The 18,081-nt window shown below is 48.3% G+C and overlaps 2 protein-coding genes and 3 long non-coding RNA genes across 7 annotated transcripts in view; 4 read left to right on the top strand and 1 right to left on the bottom strand.

The window, feature by feature from the left end:
* Positions 1 to 1,504, top strand: part of LOC129843312 (conserved oligomeric Golgi complex subunit 8-like) — a 23,083-nt gene extending 21,579 nt beyond the window's left edge. Inside the window, exons 7-8 of one of the 2 annotated variants that reach the window (XM_055911941.1) lie at positions 577 to 1,049; positions 1,239 to 1,504. In XM_055911941.1, the coding sequence (XP_055767916.1) occupies positions 577 to 1,049; positions 1,239 to 1,265 (500 nt within the window). In that variant the 3' untranslated portion in view covers positions 1,266 to 1,504. Of the gene's footprint in view, positions 1 to 576 lie in introns of both variants that reach the window. The other variant, XM_055911940.1, reaches the window with a different exon arrangement.
* LOC129843313 (RNA-binding protein NOB1-like) lies at positions 1,505 to 18,081 on the bottom strand. Of its 2 annotated transcripts, none has more exons than XM_055911942.1 (9): positions 17,970 to 18,081; positions 17,578 to 17,710; positions 17,260 to 17,393; positions 15,801 to 15,872; positions 14,298 to 14,492; positions 10,986 to 11,222; positions 10,597 to 10,694; positions 9,043 to 9,187; positions 1,505 to 2,209 (listed from the first exon to the last, which is right to left on the bottom strand). In XM_055911942.1, exons 1-9 carry the CDS (start codon positions 18,036 to 18,038, stop codon positions 1,946 to 1,948), a joined length of 1,347 nt encoding a protein of 448 aa, XP_055767917.1. In that variant the 5' UTR covers positions 18,039 to 18,081; the 3' UTR covers positions 1,505 to 1,945. The 2 variants fall into 2 exon arrangements, with proteins under 2 accessions (XP_055767917.1, XP_055767918.1); XM_055911943.1 differs by lacking the exon at positions 1,505 to 2,209 and adding an exon at positions 2,256 to 3,150.
* On the top strand, positions 12,611 to 13,298 carry LOC129843315 (uncharacterized). The gene is made up of 4 exons (XR_008757811.1): positions 12,611 to 12,685; positions 12,770 to 12,849; positions 12,976 to 13,057; positions 13,222 to 13,298. It is a non-coding gene; the product is annotated as an uncharacterized LOC129843315 (long non-coding RNA).
* Positions 13,422 to 13,893, top strand: LOC129843314 (uncharacterized). Its single transcript, XR_008757810.1, has 4 exons — positions 13,422 to 13,503; positions 13,588 to 13,669; positions 13,710 to 13,791; positions 13,834 to 13,893. It is a non-coding gene; the product is annotated as an uncharacterized LOC129843314 (long non-coding RNA).
* Positions 14,021 to 14,393, top strand: LOC129843316 (uncharacterized). The gene is made up of 3 exons (XR_008757812.1): positions 14,021 to 14,075; positions 14,156 to 14,228; positions 14,313 to 14,393. It is a non-coding gene; the product is annotated as an uncharacterized LOC129843316 (long non-coding RNA).

Raw genomic sequence — 18,081 nt, 5'->3', positions numbered from 1 at the left:
TAATGTGAAACATCCACAGTAACAGCCTCTATAGTAATGTGAAACATCCACAGTAACGTGAACATCCACAGTAACAGCCTCTATAGTAATGTGAAACATCCACAGTAACAACCTCTATAGTAATGTGAAACATCCACAGTAACAGCCTCTATAGTAATGTGAAACGTCCACAGTAACAGCCTCTATAGTAATGTGAAACATCCACAGTAACAGCCTCTATAGTAATGTGAAACATCCACAGTAACAGCCTCTATAGTAATGTGAAACATCCACAGTAACAGCCTCTATAGTAATGTGAAACATCCACAGTAATGTGAAACGTCCACAGTAACAGCCTCTATAGTAATGTGAAACGTCCACAGTAACAGCCTCTATAGTAATGTGAAACATCCACAGTATCAACCTCTATAGTAATGTGAAACATCCACAGTAACAGCCTCTATAGTAATGTGAAACATCCACAGTAACAGCCTCTATAGTAATGTGAAACGTCCACAGTAACAGCCTCTATAGTAATGTGAAACATCCACAGTATCAACCTCTATAGTAATGTGAAACATGGTTTTTGTCCTCCAGGTGTCCCTCCAACTCAAGTCCACCAGTACAGCAGTCTGGGTTGTATTGACGTGAGTCCAGTCCTGGAGCCTCTGGCGTTTGTTCTTCCCAAGAGGGAGACGGTGACTCCGATGGTAGAAGACCTCAGTGTTGAGCTGGACGGTCTCACCACAGCTGATCCTCAACCGACACTTCCTGATCCTGAACCAATAGCAGGCCCGGAACCTGTGGAGGATCCCATGGTCTCATCCACCATATCTACTGAGTTTGTGTCCGAGACAGGTCTGACCTCTGATCCTGAACTGGAAGCCATTTTGAATGACCCTAACCCTGTACTGGACGACCCAGAGAGACCAAGGGCTGACAGCCACCGTGAAGTACATGACGACCCTGAGTTGGAGGCCATACTGAATCCCCCAAAGCCTGTACTGACCGCCCCAGAACATAACCCAGTCCTAGAGCCTGAGGTAAACAGTGAGCCATCAGAGCCTGAGGTAAACAGTGAGCCATCAGAGCCTGAGGTAAACAGTGAGCCATCAGAGCCTGAGGTAAACAGTGAGCCATCAGAGCCTGAGGTAAACAGTGAGCCATCAGAGCCTGAGGTAAACAGTGAGCCATCAGAGCCTGAGGTAAACAGTGAGCCATCAGAGCCTGAGGTAAACAGTGAGCCATCAGAGCCTGAGGTAAACCCGGAAGTAGCAGAGAGTTAACCCTCAGGAGTGTTTGCTAACAATAGCCTTGAATCTCAGTTATTATCCATTTTGACTAGTTATTTTAACAATTTACCCTTTCCAGGAATGTTTCCAATGCTTTAGCTTGTATATACTGCCATCTAATCTGGGTATGACTGGTTGGAGAATGTGCTAACTGAACTATGTAATACATTTAAAATAGTTTATTTCTACTGTAAGATGGATGTTCATGATTAAAATATATCCAAAACAGAAAATGTCTTCAAACTGTGTTTTAATTAGGGGCATCAAAAAATGTCAGAGCAGGTTTCATACACAAGCCTAGAAAGTGCAAATACCTTCAGGCTTTTACAAACTTGGTAGTTACCGTATAACATTATTCGAACATGGAATTCATTAAGTTTAACCTTTTTTAAAAATTGAAATTTTATACAAAACATCAGTATTAAATCCTGCTATCTTCACTGTTCAGTTGCTGGGAATTCTGTTTAGTGGAACTTGTGTAGAAGATGGATTCCGATTCTTCAAGATGGTTTCCGATTCTTCAAGATGGTTTCCGATTCTTCAAGATGGTTTCCGATTCTTCAAGATGGTTTCCGATTCTTCAAGATGGTTTCCGATTCTTCAAGATGGCTTCCGATTCTTCAAGATGGCTTCCGATTCTTCAAGATGGTTTCCGATTCTTCAAGATGGCTTCTTCAACATTTCTTCTTGCGGGCAGCGTTGGGGTTGGCCCTCCTCCGCCCCCCTCCGCCCGCTCCGTCTGTGATGTGCAGGTTGGCAGAGCGGCTGTAGATGTCGTGATCAGAGAAAGGTGAGCCGCCCCCGGCCAGGTAGTCTGGGTTTAAGACGTCCGTCTTCTGGCGGGCCTTACGGGACACACGCTGCTGGGGGAAACGCTGGTCCTCCACCAGGTGGGGGTTGCTGCCGTGTTTGCCCCCTTGTGGCAGGGGCAGGGAGTACTACGGGGAACAGAGCGTACATTAGTCTGCCCCCTTGTGGCAGGGGCAGGGAGTACTACAGGGAACAGAGAGCGTACATTAGTCTGCCCCCTTGTGGCAGGGGCAGGGAGTACTACGGGGAACAGAGAGCGTACATTAGTCTGCCCCCTTGGGGCAGGGAGTACTACGGGGAACAGAGAGAGTACATTAGTCTGCCCCCTTGGGGCAGGGAGTACTACGGGGAACAGAGAGCGTACATTAGTCTGCCCCCTTGTGGCAGGGAGTACTACGGGGAACAGAGAGCGTACATTAGTCTGCCCCCTTGTGGCAGGGAGTACTATGGGGAACAGAGAGTACATTAGTCTGCCCCCTTGTGGCAGGGGCAGGGAGTACTACGGGGAACAGAGAGCGTACATTAGTCTGCCCCCTTGGGGCAGGGAGTACTACGGGGAACAGAGAGAGTACATTAGTCTGCCCCCTTGTGGCAGGGAGTACTACGGGGAACAGAGAGCGTACATTAGTCTGCCCCCTTGTGGCAGGGAGTACTATGGGGAACAGAGAGTACATTAGTCTGCCCCCTTGTGGCAGGGGCAGGGAGTACTACGGGGAACAGAGAGCGTACATTAGTCTGCCCCCTTGTGGCAGAGAGTACTACGGGGAACAGAGAGCGTACATTAGTCTGCCCCCTTGTGGCAGGGAGTACTACAGGGAACAGAGAGCAGACATTAGTCTGCCCCCTTGTGGCAGGGAGTACTACGGGAACAGAGAGCGTACATTAGTCTGCCCCCTTGTGGCAGGGAGTACTACGGGGAACAGAGAGCGTACATTAGTCTGCCCCCTTGGGGCAGGGAGTACTACGGGGAACAGAGAGCGTACATTAGTCTGCCCCCTTGGGGCAGGGAGTACTACGGGGAACAGAGAGCGTACATTAGTCTGCCCCCTTGTGGCAGGGGCAGGGAGTACTACGGGGAACAGAGAGTACATTAGCTCCTTCCTCTAGATTAGCATTCCATTTACAATAAGCAATGGTAAACGCTAGTCTGCAACTGCTACAGTAACAGAGTGGTGAAGCTAGTCTGCAGGTAGCCTAGTGGTTAGAGTGTTGGGCCAGTAACCAGTAGGTAGCCTAGTGGTTAGAGTGTTGGGCCAGTAACCAGCAGGTAGCCTAGTGGTTAGAGTGTTTGACTAGTAACCAGCAGGTGGCCTAGTGGTTAGAGTGTTGGGCCAGTAACCAGCAGGTAGCCTAGTGGTTAGAGTGTTTGACTAGTAACCAGCAGGTAGCCTAGTGGTTAGAGCGTTGGGCCAGTAACCAGCAGGTAGCCTAGTGGTTAGAGTGTTGGACCAGTAACCAGCAGGTAGTCTAGTGGTTAGAGCGTTGGGCCAGTAACCAGCAGGTAGCCTAGTGGTTAGAGTGTTGGACTAGTAACCAGCAGGTAGCCTAGTGGTTAGAGTGTTGGACTAGTAACCAGCAGGTAGTCTAGTGGTTAGAGTGTTGGGCCAGTAACCAGCAGGTAGTCTAGTGGTTAGAGCGTTGGACTAGTAACCAGCAGGTAGCCTAGTGGTTAGAGCGTTGGGCCAGTAACCAGCAGGTAGCCTAGTGGTTAGAGCGTTGGGCCAGTAACCAGCAGGTAGCCTAGTGGTTAGAGCGTTGGGCCAGTAACCAGCAGGTAGCCTAGTGGTTAGAGCGTTGGACTAGTAACCAGCAGGTAGTCTAGTGGTTAGAGCGTTGGACTAGTAACCAGCAGGTAGCCTAGTGGTTAGAGTGTTGGACTAGTAACCAGCAGGTAGCCTAGTGGTTAGAGTGTTGGGCCAGTAACCAGCAGGTAGCCTAGTGGTTAGAGTGTTTGACTAGTAACCAGCAGGTAGCCTAGTGGTTAGAGCGTTGGGCCAGTAACCAGCAGGTAGCCTAGTGGTTAGTGTTGGACTAGTAACCAGCAGGTAGCCTAGTGGTTAGAGTGTTGGACTAGTAACCAGCAGGTAGCCTAGTGGTTAGTGTTGGACTAGTAACCAGCAGGTAGTCTAGTGGTTAGAGTGTTGGACTAGTAACCAGCAGGTAGCCTAGTGGTTAGAGCGTTGGGCCAGTAACCAGCAGGTAGTCTAGTGGTTAGAGCGTTGGGCCAGTAACCAGCAGGTAGCCTAGTGGTTAGAGTGTTGGACTAGTAACCAGCAGGTAGTCTAGTGGTTAGAGCGTTGGACTAGTAACCAGCAGGTAGTCTAGTGGTTAGAGCGTTGGGCCAGTAACCAGCAGGTAGCCTACTGGTTAGAGCGTTGGACTAGTAACCAGCAGGTAGCCTAGTGGTTAGAGTGGTGGACTAGTAACCAGCAGGTAGTCTAGTGGTTAGAGCGTTGGACTAGTAACCAGCAGGTAGACTAGTGGTTAGAGTGTTGGACTAGTAACCAGCAGGTAGCCTAGTGGTTAGAGCGTTGGGCCAGTAACCAGCAGGTAGACTAGTGGTTAGAGTGTTGGACTAGTAACCAGCAGGTAGCCTAGTGGTTAGAGTGTTGGACTAGTAATCAGCAGGTAGTCTAGTGGTTAGAGCGTTGGACTAGTAACCAGCAGGTAGTCTAGTGGTTAGAGCGTTGGGCCAGTAACCAGCAGGTAGCCTAGTGGTTAGAGTGTTGGACTAGTAACCAGCAGGTAGTCTAGTGGTTAGAGCGTTGGACTTGTAACCAGCAGGTAGCCTAGTGGTAAGAGTGTTGGACTAGTAACCAGCAGGTAGCCTAGTGGTTAGTGTTGGACTAGTAACCAGCAGGTAGTCTAGTGGTTAGAGCGTTGGACTAGTAACCAGCAGGTAGCCTAGTGGTTAGAGCGTTGGGCCAGTAACCAGCAGGTAGCCTAGTGGTTAGAGCGTTGGACTAGTAACCAGCAGGTAGTCTAGTGGTTAGAGCGTTGGGCCAGTAACCAGCAGGTAGCCTAGTGGTTAGAGCGTTGGACTAGTAACCAGCAGGTAGCCTAGTGGTTAGAGCGTTGGGCCAGTAACCAGCAGGTAGCCTAGTGGTTAGAGCGTTGGACCAGTAACCAGCATGTAGCCTAGTGGTCAGAGCGTTGGACTAGTAACCAGCAGGTAGCCTAGTGGTTAGAGCGTTGGACTAGTAACCAGCAGGTAGCCTAGTGTTTAGAGTGTTGGACTAGTAACCAGCAGGTAGCCTAGTGGTTAGAGCGTTGGACTAGTAACGAGCAGGTAGCCTAGTGGTTAGAGCGTTGGACTAGTAACCAGCAGGTAGCCTAGTGGTTAGAGCGTTGGGCCAGTAACCAGCAGGTAGCCTAGTGGTTAGAGCGTTGGACTAGTAACCAGCAGGTAGTCTAGTGGTTAGAGCGTTGAACTAGTAACCAGCAGGTAGCCTAGTGGTTAGAGCGTTGGACCAGTAACCAGCAGGTAGCCTAGTGGTTAGAGCGTTGGACCAGTAACCAGCAGGTAGCCTAGTGGTTATAGTGAAGGGGTGGCAGGTAGACTAGTGGTTAGAGTGTTGGGACTAGTAACCAGCAGGTAGCCTAGTGGTTAGAGTGTTGAACCAGTAACCAGCAGGTAGCCTAGTGGTTAGAGCGTTGGACCAGTAACCAGCAGGTAGCCTAGCGGTTAGTGTTGGACTAGTAACCAGCAGGTAGCCTAGTGGTTAGAGTGTTGGACTAGTAACCAGCAGGTAGCCTAGTGGTTAGAGTGTTGGGCCAGTAACCAGCAGGTAGCCTAGCGGTAATTGTTGGACTAGTAACCAGCAGGTAGCCTAGTGGTTAGAGCGTTGGGTCAGTAACCAGCAGGTAGCCTAGTGGTTAGAGTGTTGGGCCAGTAACCAGCAGGTAGCCTAGTGGTTAGAGTGTTGGACCAGTAACCAGCATGTAGCCTAGTGGTTAGAGTGTTGGGACTAGTAACCAGCAGGTAGCCTAGTGGTTAGAGCATTGGACTAGTAACCAGCAGGTAGCCTAGTGGTTAGGGCGTTGGACTAGTAACCAGCAGTTAGCCTAGTGGTTAGAGCGTTGGACTAGGAACCAGTAGGTAGCCTAGTGGTTAGAGTGTTGGACTAGTAACCAGCAGGTAGCCTAGTGGTTAGAGTGTTGGACTAGTAACCAGCAGGTAGCCTAGTGGTTAGAGCGTTGGACCAGTAACCAGCAGGTAGCCTAGCGGTTAGTGTTGGACTAGTAACCAGCAGGTAGCCTAGTGGTTAGAGTGTTGGACTAGTAACCAGCAGGTAGCCTAGTGGTTAGAGTGTTGGGCCAGTAACCAGCAGGTAGCCTAGCGGTAATTGTTGGACTAGTAACCAGCAGGTAGCCTAGTGGTTAGAGCGTTGGGTCAGTAACCAGCAGGTAGCCTAGTGGTTAGAGTGTTGGGCCAGTAACCAGCAGGTAGCCTAGTGGTTAGAGTGTTGGACCAGTAACCAGCATGTAGCCTAGTGGTTAGAGTGTTGGGACTAGTAACCAGCAGGTAGCCTAGTGGTTAGAGCATTGGACTAGTAACCAGCAGGTAGCCTAGTGGTTAGGGCGTTGGACTAGTAACCAGCAGTTAGCCTAGTGGTTAGAGCGTTGGACTAGGAACCAGTAGGTAGCCTAGTGGTTAGAGTGTTGGACTAGTAACCAGCAGGGTAGCCTAGTGGTTAGAGTGTTGGACTAGTAACCAGCAGGTAGCCTAGTGGTAAGAGTGTTGGACTAGTAACCAGCAGGTAGCCTAGTGGTTAGTGTTGGACTAGTAACCAGCAGGTAGTCTAGTTGTTAGAGCGTTGGACTAGTAACCAGCAGGTAGCCTAGTGGTTAGAGTGTTGGACCAGTAAACAGCAGGTAGCCTAGTGGTAAGAGTGTTGGACCAGTAACCAGCAGGTAGCCTAGTGGTAAGAGTGTTGGACTAGTAACCAGCAGGTAGCCTAGTGGTTAGTGTTGGACTAGTAACCAGCAGGTAGTCTAGTTGTTAGAGCGTTGGACTAGTAACCAGCAGGTAGCCTAATGGTTAGAGCGTTGGACTAGTAACCAGCAGGTAGCCTAGTGGTTAGGGCGTTGGACCAGTAACCAGCAGGTAGCCTAGTGGTTAGAGCGTTGGGCCAGTAACCAGCAGGTAGCCTAGTGGTTAGAGCGTTGGGCCAGTAACCAGCAGGTAGCCTAGTGGTTAGAGCGTTGGACTAGTAACCAGCAGGTAGCCTAGTGGTTAGAGCGTTGGACTAGTAACCAGCAGGTAGCCTAGTGGTTAGAGTGTTGGACTAGTAACCAGCAGGTAGCCTAGTGGTTAGAGCGCTGGACTAGGAACCAGCAGGTAGCCTAGTGGTTAGAGTGTTTGACTAGTAACGAGCAGGTAGCCTAGTGGTTAGAGTGTTTGACTAGTAACGAGCAGGTAGTCTAGTGGTTAGAGTGTTGGACTAGTAACCAGCAGGTAGCCTAGTGGTTAGAGTGTTGGACTAGTAACCAGCAGGTAGCCTAGTGGTTAGAGCGTTGGGCCAGTAACCAGCAGGTAGCCTAGTGGTTAGAGCGTTGGGCCAGTACCCAGCAGGTAGCCTAGTGGTTAGAGTGTTGGACTAGTAACCAGCAGGTAGCCTAGTGGTTAGAGTGTTGGGCCAGTAACCAGCAGGTAGCCTAGTGGTTAGAGTGTTGGGCCAGTAACCAGCAGGGTAGCCTAGTGGTTAGAGCGTTGGACCAGTAACCAGCAGGTAGCCTAGTGGTTAGAGTGTTGGGCCAGTAACCAGCAGGTAGTCTAGTGGTTAGAGTGTTGGACCAGTAACCAGCAGGTAGCCTAGTGGTTAGAGTGTTGGGCCAGTAACCAGCAGGTAGTCTAGTGGTTAGAGTGTTGGGCCAGTAACCAGCAGGTAGCCTAGTGGTTAGAGCGTTGGGCCAGTAACCAGCAGGTAGACTAGCGGTTAGAGCGTTGGACTAGTAACCAGCAGGTAGCCTAGTGGTTAGAGTGTTGGACTAGTAACCAGCAGGTAGACTAGCGGTTAGAGCGTTGGACTAGTAACCAGCAGGTAGTCTAGTGGTTAGAGCGTTGGACTAGTAACCAGCAGGTAGTCTAGTGGTTAGAGCGTTGGGCCAGTAACCAGCAGGTAGCCTAGTGGTTAGAGCGTTGGACTAGTAACCAGCAGGTAGCCTAGTGGTTAGAGTGTTGGGCCAGTAACCAGCAGGTAGCCTAGTGGTTAGAGTGTTTGACTAGTAACCAGCAGGTAGCCTAGTGGTTAGAGCGTTGGACCAGTAACCAGCAGGTAGCCTAGTGGTTAGAGCATTGGACTAGTAACCAGCAGGTAGCCTAGTGGTTAGAGCGGTGGACTAGTAACCAGCAGGTAGCCTAGTGGTTAGAGCGTTGGACTAGTAACCAGCAGGTAGCCTAGTGGTTAGAGCGTTGGACTAGTAACCAGCAGGTAGCCTAGTGGTTAGAGCGGTGGACTAGTAACCAGCAGGTAGCCTAGTGGTTACTAGTCCTAGTCCCTTTGGGGTTGATAATGTTTCCTACCACAGTATGATGTGGGTCTGGGCCTGGTACCAATCCATCCACTTACCCTCTTCCCTTTGGGGTTGATAATGTTTCCTACCACAGTATGATGTGGGTCTGGGCCTGGTACCAATCCATCCACTTACCCTCTTCCCTTTGGGGTTGATAATGTTTCCTACCACAGTATGATCTGGGCCTGGTACCAATCCATCCACTTACCCTCTTCCCTTTGGGGTTGATAATGTTTCCTACCACAGTATGATGTGGGTCTGGGCCTGGTACCAATACATCCACTCACCCTCTTCCCTTTGGGGTTGATAATGTTTCCTACCACAGTATGATCTGGGTCTGGGCCTGGTACCAATCCATCCACTCACCCTCTTCCCTTTGGGGTTGATAATGTTTCCTACCACAGTATGATGTGGGTCTGGGCCTGGTACCAATCCATCCACTCACCCTCTTCCCTTTGGGGTTGAGCACTTTGGGGTTCTTTGAGAGATGCATCTGGATGCTTCCGTCCTCGCTGACCGTCACGGCCACCTTCTTCAACGTTCTGTTGCCACAGTGTGGACAGAAAACCTTATTCATGTTGGTGGTGGTCCTATGACAAATAGAGAAGGCCAGACCGTTTAATTAAACCTCTTAACCTTATTCATGTTGGTGGTGGTCCTATGACAAATAGAGAAGGCCAGACCGTTTAATTAAACCTCTTAACCTTATTCATGTTGGTGGTGGTCCTACGACAAATAGAGAAGGCCAGACCGTTTAATTAAACCTCTTAACCTTATTCATGTTGGTGGTGGTCCTACGACAAAGAGAAGAAGGCCAGACCGTTTAATTAAACCTCTTAACCTCTCTAGGGTAGGGGGCAGCATTCGGAATTTTGGATGAAATACATGCCCAAATTAAACTGCCTGCTTCTCGGACCCAGAAGATATGATATGCATATAACTGGTGGATTTGGATAGAAAACACTCTAAAGTTTCCAAAACTGTTAAAATAGTGTCTGTGAGTATAACAGAACTGATTTGGCAGGCGAAAACCTGAGAAAAATCCATTCGGGAAGTAGTTTGTTTTGTTTTGTAGTTTTCTATTCAATGCCATTACAGTATCCCTTGACTTAGGACTCAAGTTGCAGTTCCTATGCCTTCCACTAGATGTCAACAGTCTTTAGAAATTGTTTCAGGCTTGCATTCTGAAAGATGAGTAAGTAAGAGCAGTCTGAATGAGTGGACCCTAAAGTGTCACAGAGCTTTTTACTGCGTGCGACCGAGAGGGCCTTTCTTGTTTACCTTTTATATTGACGAAGTTATTGTCCGGTTGAAATATTATCGATTATTTAGGCTAAAAACAACCTGAGGTTTGAATATAAACATCGTTTGACATGTTTCTATGAATTTTACGGATACAATTTGGATTTTGTCTGTTTTGACTCCGTTTTAGCCTGTGGATTACTGAAGAAAACACGAACAAAACTGAGGTTTTTTGGATATAAAGAGACTTTATCGAACAAAAGGAACATTTATTGAGTAAATGAATGTCTGCTGAGTGCAACCATATGAAGATCAAAGGTAAGGGATACATTTTATCTCTATTTCTGACTTGTGTAACTCTTCTACTTGGCTGGTTACTGTTTGTAATGATTTGTCTAGTGGGCTATGTTCTCAAATAATCGTAACGTATGCTTTCGCCGTAAAGCATTTTTTAAAATCTGACACCGTGGTTGGATTCACAAGAAGTTAATCTTTAAACCTATGTAAAATATGTTTTGTTTTCTGAATTTTTATAACGAGTATTTCTGTATTTGAATTTGGCGACCAGCAGTTTCACTGGCTGTTGAAGAGGTGGGGACGCTAACGTCTCACGTACCCAAGAGAGGTTTTAAAGACCAAGGTTGAGTATAAGTTTCCTAATATTTAAAAAGTAGTCTAATTACTAAACTGGTCCTGGTGACATCAACGGGTGGGTTTTCTTTTGGTTTTTATTCAGTGCTAAAAAGGAGGTACTCACTTGAAACAGGCGTGACATCGCAGGATGTAATTCCTGGCCTGCTTGATGAGCATCCCGTTCACAGAGAGGACATGGAGCCCGATCTGAATCAGGACGTTCTGTTGAACAAAACCCGTTTCGGTCAACAGTCCGACCCAACTAGATGGTTCTGAATGTAGAATCTAAAAAAACGGGCCTCAACAGAACTTAATCAACGTCAACTATTACCACTCGGGGACGTAGACAAAGACTAGTTTGCCGAACTATTCCGAGTTCATTTAACCAGAATCATAAGTCCCAAAATGGCAACCCAATTCCCTATTATAGTGTACTACTTATGCACTACCTATGGGCCCTGGTTAGAAGTAGTGCACTATCAAGGGAATAGGGGTCCGTTTGGGCCTCGGTACCTGCATAGCGAAGTCGTCGGTGAGACACGCCACTTTAACGTCCGCGGGCGACGCCCAGATCCCCGTCTCCATCTGAACCTGTTTAATGTTGCTAGGGGTGATCCAACCGCCGCCATCCTCCTCCTCCTCTTCATCTTCCTCCTCCTCTGACCCACTGCCGTGCTCCTCTGACCCGGTCCCAGGTTCTGTGTGGACGGTGTCCGCTGCTCCGTCTGATATTGACAGGTCCTGAATGTCCTGCAGGTAAATAACAAGGACCATATCATCATCGCCAACAATGATTCAGAGAGAGAAAGGTGCTTCAGAGAGAGAAAGGGGATTCAGAGAGAGAAAGGGGATTCAGAGAGAGAAAGGGGATTCAGAGAGAGAGAGAGAAAGGGGATTCAGAGAGAGAGAGAGAAAGGGGATTCAGAGAGAGAGAGAGAAAGGGGATTCAGAGAGAGAGAGAGAAAGGGGATTCAGAGAGAGAGAGAGAAAGGGGATTCAGAGAGAGAGAGAAAGGGGATTCAGAGAGAGAAGGGGGATTCAGAGAGAGAAAGGGGCTTCAGAGAGAGAAAGGTGCTTCAGAGAGAGAAAGGTGCTTCAGAGAGAGAGAAAGGGGCTTCAGAGAGAGAGAAAGGGGATTCAGAGAGAGAGAAAGGGGATTCAGAGAGAGAAAGGGGATTCAGAGAGAGAGAAAGGGGATTCAGAGAGAGAGAAAGGGGATTCAGAGAGAGAGAAAGGGGATTCAGAGAGAGAGAAAGGGGATTCAGAGAGAGAAAGGGGATTCAGAGAGAGAGAAAGGGGATTCAGAGAGAGAGAAAGGGGATTCAGAGAGAGAAAGGTGATTCAGAGAGAGAAAGGTGATTCAGAGAGAGAAAGGTGCTTCAGAGAGAGAAAGGTGATTCAGAGAGAGAAAGGGGATTCAGAGAGAGAGAGAGAAAGGGGATTCAGAGAGAGAGAGAGAAAGGGGATTCAGAGAGAGAAAGGCGATTCAGAGAGAGAAAGGGGATTCAGAGAGAGAAAGGCGATTCAGAGAGAGAAAGGGGATTCAGAGAGAGAAAGGCGATTCAGAGAGAGAAAGGGGATTCAGAGAGAGAAAGGCGATTCAGAGAGAGAAAGGCGATTCATTGTGAATCCATATTTGACGACTGCGTGTCAATCTGTCCAACGTTTTAAACGTTTCCATCACATGGTTCAATCCCTCAACAACCGCAGTAGGACAGGAACCCTGATGACGTGTTGCTCAGAGGACAACCGCAGTAGGACAGGAACCCTGATGACGTGTTGCTCAGAGGACAACCGCAGTAGGACAGGAACCCTGATGACGTGTTGCTCAGAGGACAACCGCAGTAGGACAGGAACCCTGATGACGTGTTGCTCAGAGGACAACCGCAGTAGGACAGGAACCCTGATGACGTGTTGCTCAGAGGACAACTGCAGTAGGACAGGAACCCTGATGACAGGTCAGAGGTCGTGTGTGTTCTACTCACCACTAGTTCCAGCAGGTCAGAGGTAGTGTGTGTTCTACTCACCACTAGTTCCAGCAGGTCAGAGGTAGTGTGTTCTACTCACCACTAGGTCCAGCAGGTCAGAGGTAGTGTGTTCTACTCACCACTAGATCCAGCAGGTCAGAGGTAGTGTGTGTTCTACTCACCACTAGGTCCAGCAGGTCAGAGGTAGTGTGTGTTCTACTCACCACTAGATCCAGCAGGTCAGAGGTAGTGTGTGTTCTACTCCCCACTAGATCCAGCAGGTCAGAGGTAGTGTGTGTTCTACTCACCACTAGTTCCAGCAGGTCAGAGGTAGTGTGTTCTACTCACCACTAGTTCCAGCAGGTCAGAGGTAGTGTGTTCTACTCACCACTAGTTCCAGCAGGTCAGAGGTAGTGTGTGTTCTACTCACCACTAGGTCCAGCAGGTCAGAGGTAGTGTGTGTTCTACTCACCACTAGATCCAGCAGGTCAGAGGTAGTGTGTGTTCTACTCACCACTAGGTCCAGCAGGTCAGAGGTAGTGTGTTCTACTCCCCACTAGTTCCAGCAGGTCAGAGGTAGTGTGTGTTCTACTCACCACTAGATCCAGCAGGTCAGAGGTAGTGTGTGTTCTACTCATCACTAGATCCAGCAGGTCAGAGGTAGTGTGTGTTCTACTCATCACTAGATCCAGCAGGTCAGAGGTAGTGTGTTCTACTCCCCACTAGTTCCAGCAGGTCAGAGGTAGTGTGTTCTACTCCCCACTAGTTCCAGCAGGTCAGAGGTAGTGTGTTCTACTCACCACTAGATCCAGCAGGTCAGAGGTAGTGTGTTCTACTCACCACTAGTTCCAGCAGGTCAGAGGTAGTGTGTTCTACTCCCCACTAGTTCCAGCAGGTCAGAGGTAGTGTGTTCTACTCACCACTAGATCCAGCAGGTCAGAGGTAGTGTGTTCTACTCATCACTAGATCCAGCAGGTCAGAGGTCGTGTGTGTTCTACTCACCACTAGTTCCAGCAGGTCAGAGGTAGTGTGTTCTACTCACCACTAGATCCAGCAGGTCAGAGGTAGTGTGTGTTCTACTCACCACTAGTTCCAGCAGGTCAGAGGTAGTGTGTGTTCTACTCACCACTAGTTCCAGCAGGTCAGAGGTAGTGTGTTCTACTCACCACTAGATCCAGCAGGTCAGAGGTAGTGTGTGTTCTACTCACCACTAGTTCCAGCAGGTCAGAGGTAGTGTGTTCTACTCACCACTAGTTCCAGCAGGTCAGAGGTAGTGTGTGTTCTACTCACCACTAGTTCCAGCAGGTCAGAGGTAGTGTGTTCTACTCACCACTAGTTCCAGCAGGTCAGAGGTCGTGTGTGTTCTACTCATCACTAGTTCCAGCAGGTCAGAGGTAGTGTGTTCTACTCACCACTAGTTCCAGCAGGTCAGAGGTAGTGTGTTCTACTCACCACTAGTTCCAGCAGGTCAGAGGTAGTGTGTGTTCTACTCACCACTAGTTCCAGCAGGTCAGAGGTAGTGTGTTCTACTCACCACTAGTTCCAGCAGGTCAGAGGTAGTGTGTTCTACTCACCACTAGTTCCAGCAGGTCAGAGGTAGTGTGTTCTACTCACCACTAGATCCAGCAGGTCAGAGGTAGTGTGTTCTACTCACCACTAGTTCCAGCAGGTCAGAGGTAGTGTGTTCTACTCACCACTAGTTCCAGCAGGTCAGAGGTAGTGTGTTCTACTCACCACTAGATCCAGCAGGTCAGAGGTAGTGTGTTCTACTCACCACTAGTTCCAGCAGGTCAGAGGTAGTGTGTGTTCTACTCACCACTAGATCCAGCAGGTCAGAGGTAGTGTGTGTTCTACTCACCACTAGATCCAGCAGGTCAGTGTCGAAGCAGGGCAGAGGGTTCCTCCAGAACTGGAAGCTGTTGTACTCTGCGATCTCTGGAGGGTTATAGCTGTGCTGCGTCTGTGCTGCTGGCGTCTGTGCTGCTGGCGTCTGTGCTGCTGGCGTCTGTGCTGCTGGCCTCTGTCTGCCACTGAACAGCCCATCTGCTGGCCTCTGGACCATGGAGGAGGAGAGGAGAACTCTGAACTACTATTGTAGATGTTGACAGAAGTGGTTGATTTGTTACTAATGACCATCCCACATGGTTCCCCATTCACATGGTTCCCCATTCACATGGTTTCCCATTCACATGGTTCCCCATCCCACATGGTTCCCCATTCACATGGTTCCCCATCCCACATGGTTCCCCATTCACATGGTTCCCCATTCACATGGTTCCCCATTCACATGGTTCCCCCATTCACATGGTTTCCCATTCACATGGTTCCCCATTCACATGGTTGTTCTAGATGCTTTTTAGGTTGTTAATTTACTTAGTCTCTCATCTCAACATGCATACGGATCAGTACTCTGGATCAGTACTCTGGATCAGTACTACGGATCAGTACTACGGATCAGTACTACGGATCAGAACTCTGGATCAGTACTCTGGATCAGTACTGCGGATCAGTACTACGGATCAGTACTACGGATCAGTACTACGGATCAGTACTACGGATCAGTACTGCGGATCAGTACTACGGATCAGTACTACGGATCAGTACTGCGGATCAGTACTACGGATCAGTACTACGGATCAGTACTACGGATCAGTACTCTGGATCAGTACTACGGATCAGTACTACGGATCAGTACTACGGATCAGTACTACGGATCAGTACTACGGATCAGTACTACGGATCAGTACTACGGATCAGTACTACGGATCAGTACTACGGATCAGTACTACGGATCAGTACTCTGGATCAGTACTACGGATCAGTACTCTGGATCAGTACTCTGGATCAGTACTACGGATCAGTGCTACGGATCAGTGCTACGGATCAGCGCTACGGATCAGCGCTACGGATCAGAGCTACGGATCAGAACTACGGATCAGTACTACGGATCAGTACTCTGGATCAGTACTACGGATCAGTACTCTGGATCAGTACTACGGATCAGTACTACGGATCAGAACTCTGGATCAGTACTCTGGATCAGTACTCTGGATCAGCACTACGGATCAGTACTCCGGATCAGTACTCCGGATCAGTACTCTGGATCAGTACTACGGATCAGTACTACGGGTCAGTACTCTGGATCAGTACTCTGGATCAGTACTACGGATCAGTACTACGGATCAGTACTCTGGATCAGTACTCTGGATCAGTACTCTGGATCAGTGCTATGGATCAGTACTACGGATCAGTACTCTGGATCAGTACTCTGGATCAGAACTACGGATCAGTACTACGGATCAGTACTACGGATCAGTACTCTGGTTAACAACAGAGTTGATGTCATTGTTTTGGACTGTACCTTTGAGGGGAAGTGGAATCCTGCCACGCCGACGGGAGCCTCTGGATGTCTCCTGGTACTGGATACCTGGACCTGACCGCAGACGACATGTCAATGATGTGGACCCACTGAAACACTTACATCAAGTCAAAGTTTATTTACACAATGTAACTAGTCCGGGTAGCCAGGCTGCCAGAGGCTACTCACGGTTCTGTGCGTTAACTAGTCCCTTTAACTGGCTGTGTCCCACATGGAACCCTATTCCCTATATAGTGCACTACTTTAGACCAGATCCCTATGGCTCCCTATGTAGTCCACTACTTTAAACCAGATCCCTATGGCTCCCTATGTAGTCCACTACTTTGGACCAGAGCCCTATGGCTCCCTATGTAGTCCACTACTTTAAACCAGAGCCCTATGGCTCCCTATTCCCTATGTAGTCCACTACTTTAGACCAGAGCCCTATGGCTCCCTATTCCCTATGTAGTCCACTACTTTAAACCAGAGCCCTATGGCTCCCTATTCCCTATGTAGTCCACTACTTTAAACCAGAGCCCTATGGCTCCCTATTCCCTATGTAGTCCACTACTTTAGACCAGAGCCCTATGGCTCCCTATTCCCTATATAGTGTACTACTATAGACCAGAGCCCTATGGCTCCCTATTCCCTATGTAGTCCAGTACTTTAGACCAGAGCCCTATGGCACCCTATTCCCTATATAGTGTACTACTATAGACCAGAGCCCTATGGCTCCCTGTTCCCTATGTAGTCCACTACTTTAGACCAGAGCCCTATGGCTCCATATTCCCTATGTAGTCCACTACTATAGACCAGAGCCCTATGGCAGCCTTTTCTCTATATAGTGTACTACTTTAGACCAGAGCCCTATTCCCTATGTAGTCCACTACTATAGACCAGAGCCCTATGGCACCCTATTCCCTATGTAGTCCACTACTTTAGACCAGAGCCCTATGGCAACCTATTCCCTATGTAGTCCACTACTTTAGACCAGAGCCCTATGGCACCCTATTCCCTATATAGTGCACTACTTTAGACCAGAGCCCTATTCCCTATATAGTGCACTACTTTAGACCAGATCCCTATTCCCTATATAGTGCACTACTTTAGACCAGAGCCCTATTCCCTATGTAGTCCACTACTTTAGACCAGAGCCCTATTCCCTATGTAGTCCACTACTTTAGACCAGAGCCCTATGGCACCCTATTCCCTATGTAGTCCACTACTATAGACCAGAGCCCTATGGCACCCTATATAGTGTACTACTTTAGACCAGATCCCTATTCCCTATATAGTGTACTACTTTAGACCAGAGCCCTATTCCCTATATAGTGTACTACTTTAGACCAGAGCCCTATTCCCTATATAGTGCACTACTTTAGACCAGATCCCTATTCCCTATATAGTGCAGAAAGGGAATCGGGTTCCATTTGGGGTCACGTCTCATTGATCACTGTCTTACCTTGACCTCCGGTTCTTTCCTCAGGTGGTCCGTCCCAACGTGTTCCCTCTCCAACTGGTATGCTAGAGCCAACACCTTGATGTCTGTGGCAGATAGGCTGGGGTAGTCTCCAGTCTTCTTGGAGAACTCAGTCACTCAACACAGACCGCAACACTCAGTACCGGCGTTACAATTCATGAAAATAATGTTCAGTACCATCAACAACTATAGAAGTGATGCTGGAGAAACAGAGAGTGTGTCTACAAAAACAAATATCCAGTACGACAAATCAAACAACTAAAACTGAACAAATGTGTCATTTAAAAAGACCGTAGCTACCTAATCGGATGTCCTCTGGGTACGGCTCTTTGAAGTTGAGTTTATAAGGTAGGACTGACAGACTCCTCCGCGTTGGCTTGTCTCTAATTTCCTCTACTACATCCTTCAGGGTGTAGATATTCTTCCCGATTTCCTAGAAAATAAATATATATATATATATATATATATATATATATATATATACAGCAATGTATAAATGATAATATACGCAGCTACATGATGTTGATGTGGCCATTTAAACAGGATGAACCACGTTAACTAGTTATCCAGACCTGACATCAAGCACGCAGTTTGTGATAAAAGGTTATTCACATGAAATACTTCTGATCCCGGTGGGTGACGTAACACCTGAAGAACATCGCGACTGATATGTGATGAAGTTTAAACCTCACCTGAAGAGGTGCTTTCTTCAAAAATCCTCCCGCATCTACGACAACATGTTCCACCATGGTAGCAGCCATCTTGGATAGCGACGTCCAGCAGCATCACCCAACCAACCAATCA

The sequence above is a fragment of the Salvelinus fontinalis genome, unplaced genomic scaffold, assembly GCF_029448725.1.
Source record: "Salvelinus fontinalis isolate EN_2023a unplaced genomic scaffold, ASM2944872v1 scaffold_0113, whole genome shotgun sequence".
NCBI classification, from domain to species: domain Eukaryota; kingdom Metazoa; phylum Chordata; class Actinopteri; order Salmoniformes; family Salmonidae; genus Salvelinus; species Salvelinus fontinalis.
The sequence above is the reverse complement of the archived record's forward strand: the minus strand, read 5'-3'. Positions and strand labels throughout refer to the sequence as shown.